The sequence below is a fragment of the Chaetura pelagica genome, unplaced genomic scaffold, assembly GCF_000747805.2.
Source record: "Chaetura pelagica isolate M959 unplaced genomic scaffold, ChaPel_1.0 scaffold127, whole genome shotgun sequence".
Taxonomy (NCBI): domain Eukaryota; kingdom Metazoa; phylum Chordata; class Aves; order Apodiformes; family Apodidae; genus Chaetura; species Chaetura pelagica.
Window position 1 is genome coordinate 1898699 of NW_009953923.1, and position 12854 is coordinate 1911552.

Here is a 12854-nt window from a genome sequence, read left to right on the forward strand (position 1 = left end):
TTGTTTTCATTTAACACATTGTGTATCTTGCTTGTTTAAGTTTTACTATGCAGTATTTCCCTTTCTGTCTGTGACCAATATGCATATTTTACTCATTTTGTGACTTGCCTTTCTAATCATAACTCAGATGTACAGATTTCATGTTTTGAAGTGCTGAGTCTGTGTAAAAAAGGAGCTATTGTTTTTCCAGAGTCCTGTGCCTCATATCATGGTAGTAGTTGTGTATCTTGCTTGTTTAAGTTTTACTATGCAGTATTTCCCTTTCTGTCTGTGACCAATATGCATATTTTACTCATTTTGTGACTTGCCTTTCTAATCATAACTCAGATGTACAGATTTCATGTTTTGAAGTGCTGAGTCTGTGTAAAAAAGGAGCTATTGTTTTTCCAGAGTCCTGTGCCTCATATCATGGTAGTAGTGTGGGAGATGATGATATTAACTTGTGGTCAGCATCAACAGATGAAGGACTATTGAGCCAACATCTTGCAGAAAGTGGAGTGGAAATTGATCCTGAAAATGAAGAACTGATTTTGAATGTTAGTTCTCGACTACAGGCAGCTGTTGAAAAGCTTCTGGAAGCCATCAATGAAACTTCAAATCAGGTAGAGTGATCTAAGAATGAAACATTTTGCATTTTCTATCTGGATTATGTTTTTTCTTAATTTTTCTCATTAATGTGTTTTTATAAGACTGAAACCTGTAGGCTCACTTTGAAAGGTGAAACAATACTTCAGGTGCCTACACCCAAAAAAACCATACTCCAAGTATGGCTTCACTGATTAATTTCATTCCTCTGCTTTGGACTGCAGAGGAAGCCTGAATTTGGGCATGTTTATCAACCTAGGGCACTCTGTCGTTGCTTATATGAGCCACTGGTATTCTGCTGCAATTCAGAGATGAGACTAGACGTGTCAGGGCACATTGACCTGGCCCTTGTGGAGACATAGGATTAAGGGGAACTGTGCCCAGTTCTCTTGACAAACATTTTGGTCCATTGACTAGCCAAAGATGTAGACCTCTTTTACTGTCTCTTCCAACTGTGATTTAAACATGGCCAGTTAAGCATATATCCACTCTGTTATTAGAAAAGGAGTCTGCAGTCTAGCCCTCCAGTATTTATGTGAGGTATGTGACTCATGGATGGTCTCCAAAGAAGAGACAGTGTTTGGGGTATTCCTTTCTGTTTGCTGTTAGGTGGGATCTTAGTGGGGTGGTGGGATGTTAGTTGCTCTCTGGAGGGTTTCCCTGTTAATGGAAATGGGAGCTGTATACCTAACACGTTCAGGTCAGATCATACTGCTTATGTCACGAGCTTTACTTTTAGATGATGTACATCTCAATTTGAAAGTGTCTAAGTAAATACTCTGTATCTCACTGTAACTTTTAAAATCAGTCTCTTGAAGATTTCAGTCATGAGAGTCAGCTCTTTAATGAGACTAGAATCCAAAGGATACTGCGTTTTTTCTGCTACATGTAGCTGTTTGTCAACCTACTTATGATATTATTTTAAAAGTAATTTTTTTTTGTCTCTGGGTGTAAAATGTGTAAATAACTATTGGAAATGAAGGAGAAAAAAGCTATGATGATGGAAGTAATGTGAAAATTCAGCTGTCTAGTATTTTTAAAGTTTTAAGCATTTAAATATCAAACATTTGAAAAATATTTTAAATATTTAGTATTTTATATTTTTTAAAAAATAATGTGTGACTTACTAATGTTAAAACTAATGTAAATACTATCTCACCAAACTCCCCTATGGCTGCCTAAAGCAAGCAAGTAGTCTGGTGGACCTTGTAAATCAGTTTCTGCGTTGTATATATTTGCACATTCATTCCTCAGCAGCTCCCTTCTGTTTGAGCATGAGTTCAATCAGAAAGAGATGTTTGACTTTTTGAGGTCTTTTTTCAGCATAAGACTTAGCATTACATAATCATGGAAAAGAATTCATGGATACTCCAATGTAAGGAGGTCTTAAAAACATGTAGTTAGGCATTTGTAGGCAATCTTGCATTTAAAGAGCAGATGATACAGTCACAGTAAAACACCTTCCAAGTTTTACAGTAATTAAAAATTCATGCTGCAATTATGAAAGTATTGTCAAATATTTATTCTGCTTGGTGCTTCTTTTTTCTGAGCATTTTGCTGCTGATCTTTAAGTGCAGAAGTTTTATATTGAATTATTTTATTTTTGTTACTGATGTTTTCAGTAGCTACTTACTTCTCATTATACCAGTGAAAGTAAGCAGTATGTTCTAAGGTTCTTATTTTTATTTGTTGTCAATTCATCAGGAAAGTTTGTTTTCACTTCATAGCTTTATAGCTGAGACCTTGGCAATACCAGTAACGGGGTTATCATAGAATCATCCTGGTTGGAAGGGACCTTGAAGATCATCAAGTCCAACCACAACCTCAATCTCCCTACCATAACCTAATTTACCCATTAAATCGTGTTGCTAAGCACTATAGCTATATTTCTTTTAAATACTTCCAGGAGTGGTGACTCTACCACCTCCCTGGGCAGCCTCTTAAACTGTCCAACCACTCTTTCAGTAATAGAATCATAGAATCATCCTGGTTGGAAGGGACCAATTATTTTTTGGCTCAAACACATACAGGCTGTTTTTTCATGAGTATGAATTATACAAATGTGGATTTATCCCTGATGAGCTTAACTGTTGGGTTTTTTTTTAAGTTAATAAAATGTTTATCTGTTTACACATTTTGCCACCATATTAAGTATAAATATTGACATCTTTTCTGGCTGTTCTGTGGTGGTACGTCCTAGGCATTCCTCTTGTCTGCTTTGATGTGTCTGTTTTGTGCATACTGGATTATATATAGTTCCTGTATATACCAAAGGTTTGTAGCTTCGTATTTCTAAATATTCAGAAACTGAATAGTTTGCAAAATATTGCAGAGTAGGGGGAAAAAAAAAAATCTAAGACTTAATTATAGAAAAGATTTTTAACAGGCAGAAAATATTTTTAACCTTTTCTCTTACTCAGTAGTGCTATGCATACAGACATGTACCCATCTCTTAAAATAAACTTAAAGGAGAGAGAGAAACCTGGCAAAATCTTCAAAGTAACTATTTGAGACCTGTCTGAACACACACTTTCAGAGCTGAAGTGCAATTTGAATCTTTCCAGGCAAGGTGTGTAGTGGGTGTATTAATTCAAATTCCACCTGCCACGTTACATACAAGTAAATAAATCAGGCCACTCCCCTGACCTCTTTCGTCTGAGAGATACTAGCAGGAAGCCTGTAAACTAGCAGAGTTTGAGAAAGTTCTTCTTGTTGAATTAGCTCCAAGAAAAAGAAAGGCAAACAATGACACATCCCTATTTCTCTTTCATTTGTCGTAGTGGAGATGGAAAATGATTTTTAGTTTCTGTTCTGCTAGCTTGCTTGTCTGCTGCAGCACACCTGCACAGGTGAAACAGAATTATGCTTCCTTGCCTGGGAAATTATTGCCAGCTGTTACTGGAAGATTTATTTTGCTTTTTCATGTGAAACCTCTCTGAGAAGATTTTTTAGGAGTGACTATACAAAGTTTTCTTGCACCTCCCTCTATTTTGGATTATACTGGGCTCCTGAATTACACGGCTTAAGAATGTGATCTGAGGCTTCCTGGTGATCCTGAGTAGGTTTGTCACCAAGAATCCTGATAAGTGTCTTCAGACTGTACATCTTCTGTTACAAATGCCTGCTAGAAAGTTCTAAAACCAGCCTAGCTAGTGCAAAATACTTGTGTGACAGTTGAGAAGACAGCAACAGCAGTGTTCTTTGGCATGGATTCTTACCGCACCTACTGGGCATCTAATCTGTCCAGTGCTTTGTGGTCTGAAGGTCAAGAAGAAGATACGTATGAGGTTGAATCTCGTGTGCCTTTACCATATCCTTTTCCTTTCCCACAACACTTGGATGAGAATAATTCTATAGTTATAAATACTTCAATTTTTCACTTCAGGCAGAAAAAAAAGGGACACATTTTAAAAGTTGTCTCTAAAATCTCCTTGCCTACACCTCCCTATTCAGTAAGTATAAAAGTTTTTTTAAGTAATTGTATTTTAAACCAGCTTCAATAGAACAGATTGCAGTGAAAATTATATAAACTTGTCACTGTTGATAAAGTTATTATGTACTGCTGACAGGCTTTTTAGCTAGACAGTTCTTAATGGGCACTGAAAAAGCTTTAATTATACAATTCTCTCTTTTCATTTTTAACAAAGGAAGTGTAGCAGATACAGAGATATATTGAATTACAAAGATTTCTCTATTTGAAGCACCTCAGTGTTACTACATTGCATTTTTCTTACTGTGAATAGCTTATAGGTGGGCTGCAATCAGTTAAAATTGTTCCTTTACAGCTTTAATGCACTGACTAGTAACATTAATGAGCACAAGCTTGCTATTGGCTTCCAGTGATCCCATGAAGAAATTTTTGTTCTTCAAAATTCCTGGTGATATTTCTGCTTCTTTTTGGTTTTTCCCTATGGTATTTTTAATGATTCCTGGAGTTTTTATTGCTTAAAAGAACTGCAGAATAATCTTGATTCTGAGTTTTAGATGGAGTATTCAGTGCATTTGAGTGAGCCATTTTTATGGTTGTCTATGTACAGTAAGCCTATCATATGTTCCCTGTTAAGCGAGATGGGTCTGTCATTAAGCATTTGAAAATGTAAGAATATTCCGTGATTTATTAAATATCTCAAACCAGTGCAGATTTTCAGCTGCAGTATTTATACCATTCTTTAACTCCTGTCAGAGTAAATAGTTCATGGTAATGATGTCCATCTAAAAAGGAATGCTGTAGAAAAGTAATCAAATATTTACATTCAGTGTATTATAAAAGAGGATGTATTGATTCTTCAGACTTTCTTTTCAAAGTCTAATTTTATGTATAAGGAGATGATTTTGTGTCCAATGTTCTATGAAATGTTCCAAACCCGTTTTTTTGAGATTTTAAAGCAAGCTAATCATCCTCATGAGCTTGGCTGGAGATGGTGAGAAAGTTTTTATTTTTGAAGAAACAGAGAGAACGAATTTGTTTATAGAAACTGTAGCAAAGCCACAGATGTTATTATATACAAATATCTACCAATATCCATAATATTAAAGAGGAACAGGAAAAAAAATAAAAAGGGGATGAACAGAAGTATTTGTTATATCATTTTCTGAAGTTGTTCTTATTCAAAATTAGTTGTCTTATTTTGGATACAAGCCACACTAAGAACTCATGCCTGACTCAGCTATGACAACTTGCATTCCTGTCACTCAGAATGTGAAGAGGTGAATGCAGAGATCTTTCTTTAATTTGCTCGAGTTTGCTGTTATCTTAGATTAACATTTTGTGTAATCAAAACTTGAAACATTACTGTTCCTTTTTAACTATTTGGCTTTTGTAATTCTAATTTTAATTCTTTTTTAAATAGTCCTGGCTTTCCAGTTGTTTAGGTTAGCGACATAGTGAAATTGCACAATATACATGGTCATACATATTAAATATTAACCCATCAGACAAGCAGAGAAGAATTTAAAAATCCTCAATAATTCTGTCAGGTGTACACCTGGAAGAATTATTGCTTTACTGCCTTGTTGATTGAAAAGTGCAACGTGTTAAAAATTCACATTTTTCTGGTATTCTCCTTTATCTTCATCTTAAGGAGAAAAAGATTAAACACCACTTGTGTGAGTTTATATAAAAACTTCAGCCAGATGTTTTAGCCATTCTAAATATATGGTGGGTAACAGCTTACTCATATTTAGTACAGAGCTCATACATAAATAAAGGTGAATCTAGTGTAAACTCATAAGCCAGGAATTACCCGGAACAAAGACGCGGATTTAGCCAGGTGGCTCGTTGAGTTCACTGTACTGACACAGTCTATTTGCTTTGACTTCTGTACTGAGACAATCTTCCTATTGTGGTCTGCAAATGTGTGTTCAGTAAATCACAGAATCACAGAACATTAGGGGTTGGAAGAGACCTCTGAAGGTCATCAAGTCCAACCTCCCTGCCAGAGCAAGACCAAACAAACAAAACAAAACCACGAAAAAAAACCCAAACAAACAAAAAAACCAAACCAAAAAACCCACAACACAAACCACTAGGGCAGATCACTCAGAAAGGTATGCAGACAGGTCTTTAAAGTCTTCTGAGAAGAAGACCCCATAACCTCTCTGGGGAGCCTGTTCCTCACAGTAAAGAAGTTCTTACTCATGTTGAGGTGGAACTTCCTGTGCTTGAGTTTGAATCCATTGCCTCTTGTCCTGTCACAGAGCACAAGATATTACTGAATATCCAGTGAAGCAATGTGAGATTTCTCATCACACTGCAAAGGAACTGTTAATTAAATAGGAATGATAGAACAGTTTTTTATCAGAAAACCTTTGATTTATTTAACTTCTCTAATTTTTTTCTGTGGTAGCTTGAACATGCTAAAATTACTCAGACAGAACTCATGCAAGAGTCCTTCAAAAAGCAACAGGAGGCCACAGAATTTATCAAGTATCAGGAAGAACTACAAGAACGTCTTAATGAAGAAAGTAAAGCCAGAGAGCAGTTGGCTTTGGAGCTTAGTAGAGCTGAAGGTGAGTAACTTCTTTGATAAGCTGTTGAACTTTGCACTCATTAAGCTATTTATTGGATAAAGTAATTGCAATTTACGTCCATTTCTTTGCAAATTTTAGAATGTTATCAGCCTTCTGGATAGTTATGAACAAGATGACTTCCAGAGGTCCCTTCCAACATGAACAATTCTGTGATTCTGTTTCCCAGCTTTCTGTGATTTATTGTCTAACCTGTTAAAAATAATAGGTTGGATATGTGCTGGTATCTTCCAAATTAATTTATAACATTGTAACATGTCTGTTTGTGCAGACAAGCTTAAATATTTGGGTTGGCACTACTAAGCCTGGAGAAGAGAAGACTCTGGGGAGGGCATGTAGCTATAGGGTAGGGGGTAATGGTTTGGGTTGGAAGGGACATTAAAGATCATCTAGTTCCAATCCCCTGCGAGGGCAGGGACACCTCACCTTGGATGAATAAAAACATAGAACTTTCACTCTGACTTTGATGGTGATGTGTTACAATCTGCACTCTGTTTGAATTGATCTTTTTAAGTGTATTTGCAACTGCATTAAGGAAGCAATTAAAAATTGTAGGATGTCACAATGTGGAAATTTCATTATCCTTTTTGACATGAGGAAAATATGTTAATATCTGACAGACACTTAATTTGTTCCTTAGAAGTAACTTTACTATTTCAATAGTTTGAATGTTTTGTTTCTATCCAGCATTTTCACCATTATCTGGAAAAGATGCAAAAAACACCTACCCTATAGGTAGGATCTGTGTAGCAGAAAGCAGGAAGATACTGTGGTTAGTTCTGAAGCTCAGCAGACTTCTCTCTTTCAAAGTGGGAGCATAGACTTAGTTTCATAGCCAATTTTTTTTCCTGTAGAGTGCTACCCTGCCAGCCTTCCTCCTCTTTTTACATAGACAGATAATCCACCATGAGTTCACACACTATTAATAGCTGGGATGCACAGAACCTGACAAGAAGTGCAGACTTCAAAGACGTGTCTAAAATGTGGTGTGAGGGACAGCTGGGAGCCTGTCCATTCACACAGAATAAATGTGTGTGCTCAGCACCAGGAGTGGCTGAAGCATTTCAGTAGCTTTAGCAAAACTGGAAAGGAGGGAAATTTATTTCAGAGGGGATGGATTTAAATCTGAAAGAAGCATTATTCCTTTTTCTTTTTTTTTTTTCATTAACATGGAAAAAAAAGATGAAACCTTCCACTAAAGCATAGATGACCTAAGAATTTATATTGTTGCACAGATGGAGTTACAAAACTGTGAACTCTTGAAATAAATGCTCTTCTAAATGGCAGGCATCTTTTTTTATGTTGATATAATAAAAAAAATGCTTTAGAGCTCTTTTTATTTAATTTCTTCTGCTCATTGAACCGAGTTGTGAGCATACCCTGACAAAGCCAAACTACATTCTCTTATCAAATTCCTCAGATATGTAGGCAGAACAGTTCATTATCCATCTGATAGTACTCTGTCTTCTCTTGAGATAAAATGTGTCATTTTTCATCATTTCTTTCTTATCACAAAAGCTGCCTTGGCTTAGACATTTTCAAACTCTTAGTGTTTTAGTGGTGTTAGATATGGCTTATCTAATGAGATAGAAAAGCTAATGTCAGTTTGTTCACTGAACTCTGACAACTTTCATTACATAAAAAAAACCCAACACAAACAAAAAAAACCAGAACAGGAGTAAATACTGCAACACATGATCTTAGCAGGCTTTTTCTTTGTTGTTCATGTCATTTTGGTGAGTGTGTGCACTCCATTCAACCTGGCAATGCCCTCTCAACTTCCGATCTGTGAAGTACTCATGAGCAACATCTGATACAGTGGGAATAAAGACTAGAACTTGTGTCGTCTCAAATTTTTGAAATGCTGCTGATCATGTTTCTAGTTCAGTATTTTTTGTTTCAGCAGCTGGTCAGCCTGTGTGGCTGTGTACTCTGTGAATCTAAGTCTGGAAAAAAATATTGGTCTGCAGTGTGTGATTGATATGCATGAGGACCAGACCTGTGCTTCTCAGACTGTATGCACAAAGAGCACTGTTACTTCCTTTCTTTCTTGATAGTTTTCCTATCCACTTCCAACAAAGTGCTCAAAGAGTTTTTACTTTGTTTACATTGATAACAAATGGAAACATCTTTAGTTGTCCTATATTCTCAAGCCAGAGTAAAATCCATTTTAATGCTGGTTTAAGGCTAAATTTTTACTGATAATGTACTTTCATATTGAAAATTGTTTGATACTGAAAAAATACTACTTAGATTCTGTGGGTTTAGGGAGAAGAAACCTGTGAGATAGGTGTGTGTGTATCCAAAGCTTAGACATCAAATGACTGATGTCTTGACTGTTTCCTGCAACTATCAGTATCAGACATGACAGAACACACCTTCCTACAGAATCGGGGTTTACCTATTTAGTACCTTCTGTCACTCAGTAGAAGTGCCTTTTGTGTGCTGTGGTTAGATGTTTCTGAAAGGACTGATGTGAATTCTCAGAAGCCAATACCAGTACAGGATCTCAGTTTAGTTTTAACAGCCCTCAAGGAAATTCTCTGGGTTTATTCCTAAGCCATTAGCTTTGTGCTCACTTCTGCATCATTCCAAGATAGTGCCATTTCTTACAGCCATAATATCATTCATCCACTCAGACTCCTATATGAACTACATCACTATGAAGCAATTTTTTAAAAAGTAAGAGATACTCTCAAGGTAGTGTCCCAAATTCACAGTTAAAACGTTAATTAGTTGTTCTGTGCTACTTTAAAAATGGCACATAAATAGTAAAGAAATTAAAATGTTTCTTACATGTGTGCTGTTACAGGGCTTTTGAGAGTGATTCTGATGCTAAACATGGACACCTAGGGACAGTTTTGGGGCCTTACGATGTTGGAGGCATCTATATGATACCTGACCTACAGGAAACTCATGATCTTAGAGAAACCATGGTTTGAGGTCAAACAAATATCTTGAGACACCTAAAATGACATCTGGCACCTGAATTTCTTTGAAATTTCCTATTTCTCCTGTGTTTATTGTACACTTATTTTTCCTTGGCTTTGGAGTTCCTCTTTGGTCCAGAGGTTTAGTGCTGAGAAAAAAAAATCAAGAGCTATATTTGGGGTTGTGATATCCATCCTATAATTTGTTGATCATGGAAGAATAACAAGGACAGGTGTAGAAGTTTTGAAGTGCTGAGTATCTGACATGCATATGCATTCATATGAGAGAACTGTAGTGGCTTCACAATGCAAAAAAAATTTGGATTGTTCTTTATTGTCTATTAATCTGTCCCAAAATGGATGTTTTACAGGCCTCATTGATGGTTATGCAGATGAAAAAGCATTTCTGGAAAAACAACTCCAGGAAAAAATAGATGTAATTGACCATCTTGAGCAAGAACTACTGTGTACAGGTAACAAATTGCAGGAGTTAGAGGCTGAACAGCAGCAGATCCAGGAGGAAAAGGAGTTACTCTCCAGGCAGAAGGACGCCATGAGAGCAGATGCGGGGCCAGTAGAGCAGCGTATGTATTCCTCACAACCTTTCCATGAGATTTTCTTATACTTCCAAATCAAGTAAGAAGTGATCTTGGTGAGGGTTTTCTTCCTTCCTCTTTGTAATCATTAATAAAAATGTGATAGGGTAAATGTGATATTTTTATACCTGATCACTGATGTTAGCAGGATAACTGGTCTTGGTTTTTCAACAGAAAATGACTGAATTTTCAGAAGTGTTGAGCAGTCATGATTTTTCTTTAATCCAGCAAAGGCTTGATACTTCTGAAAATTTGCTTTTATTTATATTATTGCCAGAGATGGAATTTCTTTAAGTTGGCACCTGTGGATAAAAATACTGGTCTAAATACTTTTCAAAAATAGGTTTGGAATGACTAGCAAGCATACCTACCAGAATATGGTAGAACTACACATGATGACTGTACTTATTTTTGTGACAGAAGATGTATTTTTCCAGCTAATTCCTTTTTTGGGGGAAGAATGGCATAAAAGTTGAATGATAAGGAAAGCCCATTATCTACCAGTAATGAAGACTTTCAGCACTGATGGTGAAAATTCTAGATAAATATCATGTCCATGTAATCTAACTAACTGCTTACTCTAAAAAAAAAAGCATTTACCTTCATTAAGTACATGGGTTTTAATACTTCCTTAAACTAATAACTGAAAATAATATTTTATGTTTGAGAGAGGAAGAAAATTAAAACAGTGGTGTTTAAGAAGCACTGATCTTCCTAGGGTTGCAGTGCTTACATTGTTAATAGCAGGATGAAATTACCGTTTTATTTAGTTTCTGAAAGTTTGTGGCAATTATAACATTGCTGGTTTTATAAATTACACATCTCGCTGTGTATTTGCCATTTCCTGCATCCACTTCACGTGACACTGAAGTTTTAAAAACAATCTGTTCCTTCCTACTTTATGTAAAGAAGGTCCTTCTCTATGACTCCAGTTTAGTTATTTGTTATATATTTCAGGTTTCTAAATATTTTAAAGTTCTTTTCATGTGTAGCAATTCTATAAATATGTGCAGGGACTTCTGTCACACATACCAGAGTAACTTACCACATTCCCTACGTTATCTCAACAACTTTGTCATTAAATGCCACATCTATCTTTGGCTTCATTTTCTCTTACATTGTTGCACGATAAGAAAACTATAGCTGGCATGTGAATTACTTTTGCTTCTTTTTTGTTTTCTCTCTCTCTATTCTCCTAGGCCTAGTAGATGCTGCAGTCGATGCAGCTTCCCCAGCAGGTGTGTTTGTATGTTGCATGGCCAATCCGTAACTGGGTGGAAGACTTACACGTACTGACGTTGTTAATCAGGATTATTGGGCTTTTGGCTTACTGACATTACTTGCAATTCTTACTGGCCTGCAGCTTTGATGTTGTATTTCATATGCAGTTTTATGTTTCACTAACAACATTTCTTACCATTTCTAAGATAATAAGCAAATTCATGAATAACCATCATCTTATTCACCTATGAATTACAGATACTTAGATGGTATTGGAGGGATATTTTTGTAGCTGTTTTCTTTTTATTTCCAAATACAGTTGAGTCATTCATTATGATAACTTAATACTGGTATTATATCGATATATAATGGTGACCTAAAAATGAGAATTGGTTAAATATGATGTAAGATGATGGTGCCTAAAGGATCCTTCTTCTATAGTGAAAGTAAATTGTATTTTTTTCTGTCCAAATATCAATTATATTTTAAAGATTCTCCTAATGTAGTTGTACTTTACAGTTTGGATTTTACCTCAAGGGATCTGTACGGTTAGTTAATATGTACTTCAATGGGCTGTGGCTTAAGAGTCTTACTAGAGTGGTTTGGGGCTTTACTATATATGCTTGCCAGCCTTTTAACGAGGACTCAAATTTGGGCATCCATGCAGTCACTGATTTTACAAAGCTCCAGTTACAGGTCAGTAATTTCCCCTCTCTGTCTTCCCAGCAACCTCGCTACAACATTTCCTTCAAATTACTTACATGCATCACATTAAATTATGAAGTCTGGGAGTGGATTGATTTTACTGACTGTGGATGAGAAGAGGGTTGGGTTTTCTGTACTTGATTGTTAATCCTTGTGCTGCCTCTAGATGTAGTTTGAACCCATGCATTTTCTTTTCAATTACAGAAAGACCTTTTAATTTATGTGAAACTTACACAGGGAAGTGATCTGACACAACTTCACTAACAGTCCTGTGAAGACTAAAGGATAATAATTTTATTCTGAATTTGCCTTAGTGGTTATCTTTATTATTTCCCAGAGGAAAATATATTTTCTAAAAAAAAAAATAGTAAAAACCCAAACCAGTTCACATCCTTCTGCAGAGTACAGCATGGATACCTTGGGAGTGGTTTTACTTCATAACATTACTAACTATTTATATCTAAGAGTAGTGTGTGTTGCTTTTATTATAACCAGAATTGCTGGAGGAAACAGAAAAGCTAATGAAAGAAAAAATTGAAGTACAGCGTCAAGCTGAAAAAGAGTATGATGACCTTCAGAAGCAAGTGAAAGTCTTGGAAATAGACTTGGAAGAACAGGTCAATCGTTTCGTAGAGTTAGAGCAAGAAAAAAATGCAGAGCTAATGGACTTGAGGCAGCAAAACCAGGCTTTGGAGAAGCAACTTGAGAAAACAAGAAAATTTCTTGATGTAAGTGGTAAAAGGCTACATTCATGAAGGTGGGTGGGCACCTGTACAGAAGTTTGGTTCAG

General features: G+C 36.0%; 1 protein-coding gene across 1 annotated transcript in view; it reads left to right on the plus strand.

Annotated features, from left to right (window-relative positions):
* Positions 1 to 12854, plus strand: part of AKAP9 (A kinase (PRKA) anchor protein 9) — an 81625-nt gene that overhangs the window by 37171 nt on the left and 31600 nt on the right. The window contains exons 21-24 of the mRNA XM_010001566.1: positions 391 to 602; positions 6432 to 6594; positions 9914 to 10126; positions 12560 to 12792. Coding sequence (XP_009999868.1) covers positions 391 to 602; positions 6432 to 6594; positions 9914 to 10126; positions 12560 to 12792 — 821 coding nt within the window. The remainder of the gene's footprint in view (positions 1 to 390; positions 603 to 6431; positions 6595 to 9913; positions 10127 to 12559; positions 12793 to 12854) is intronic.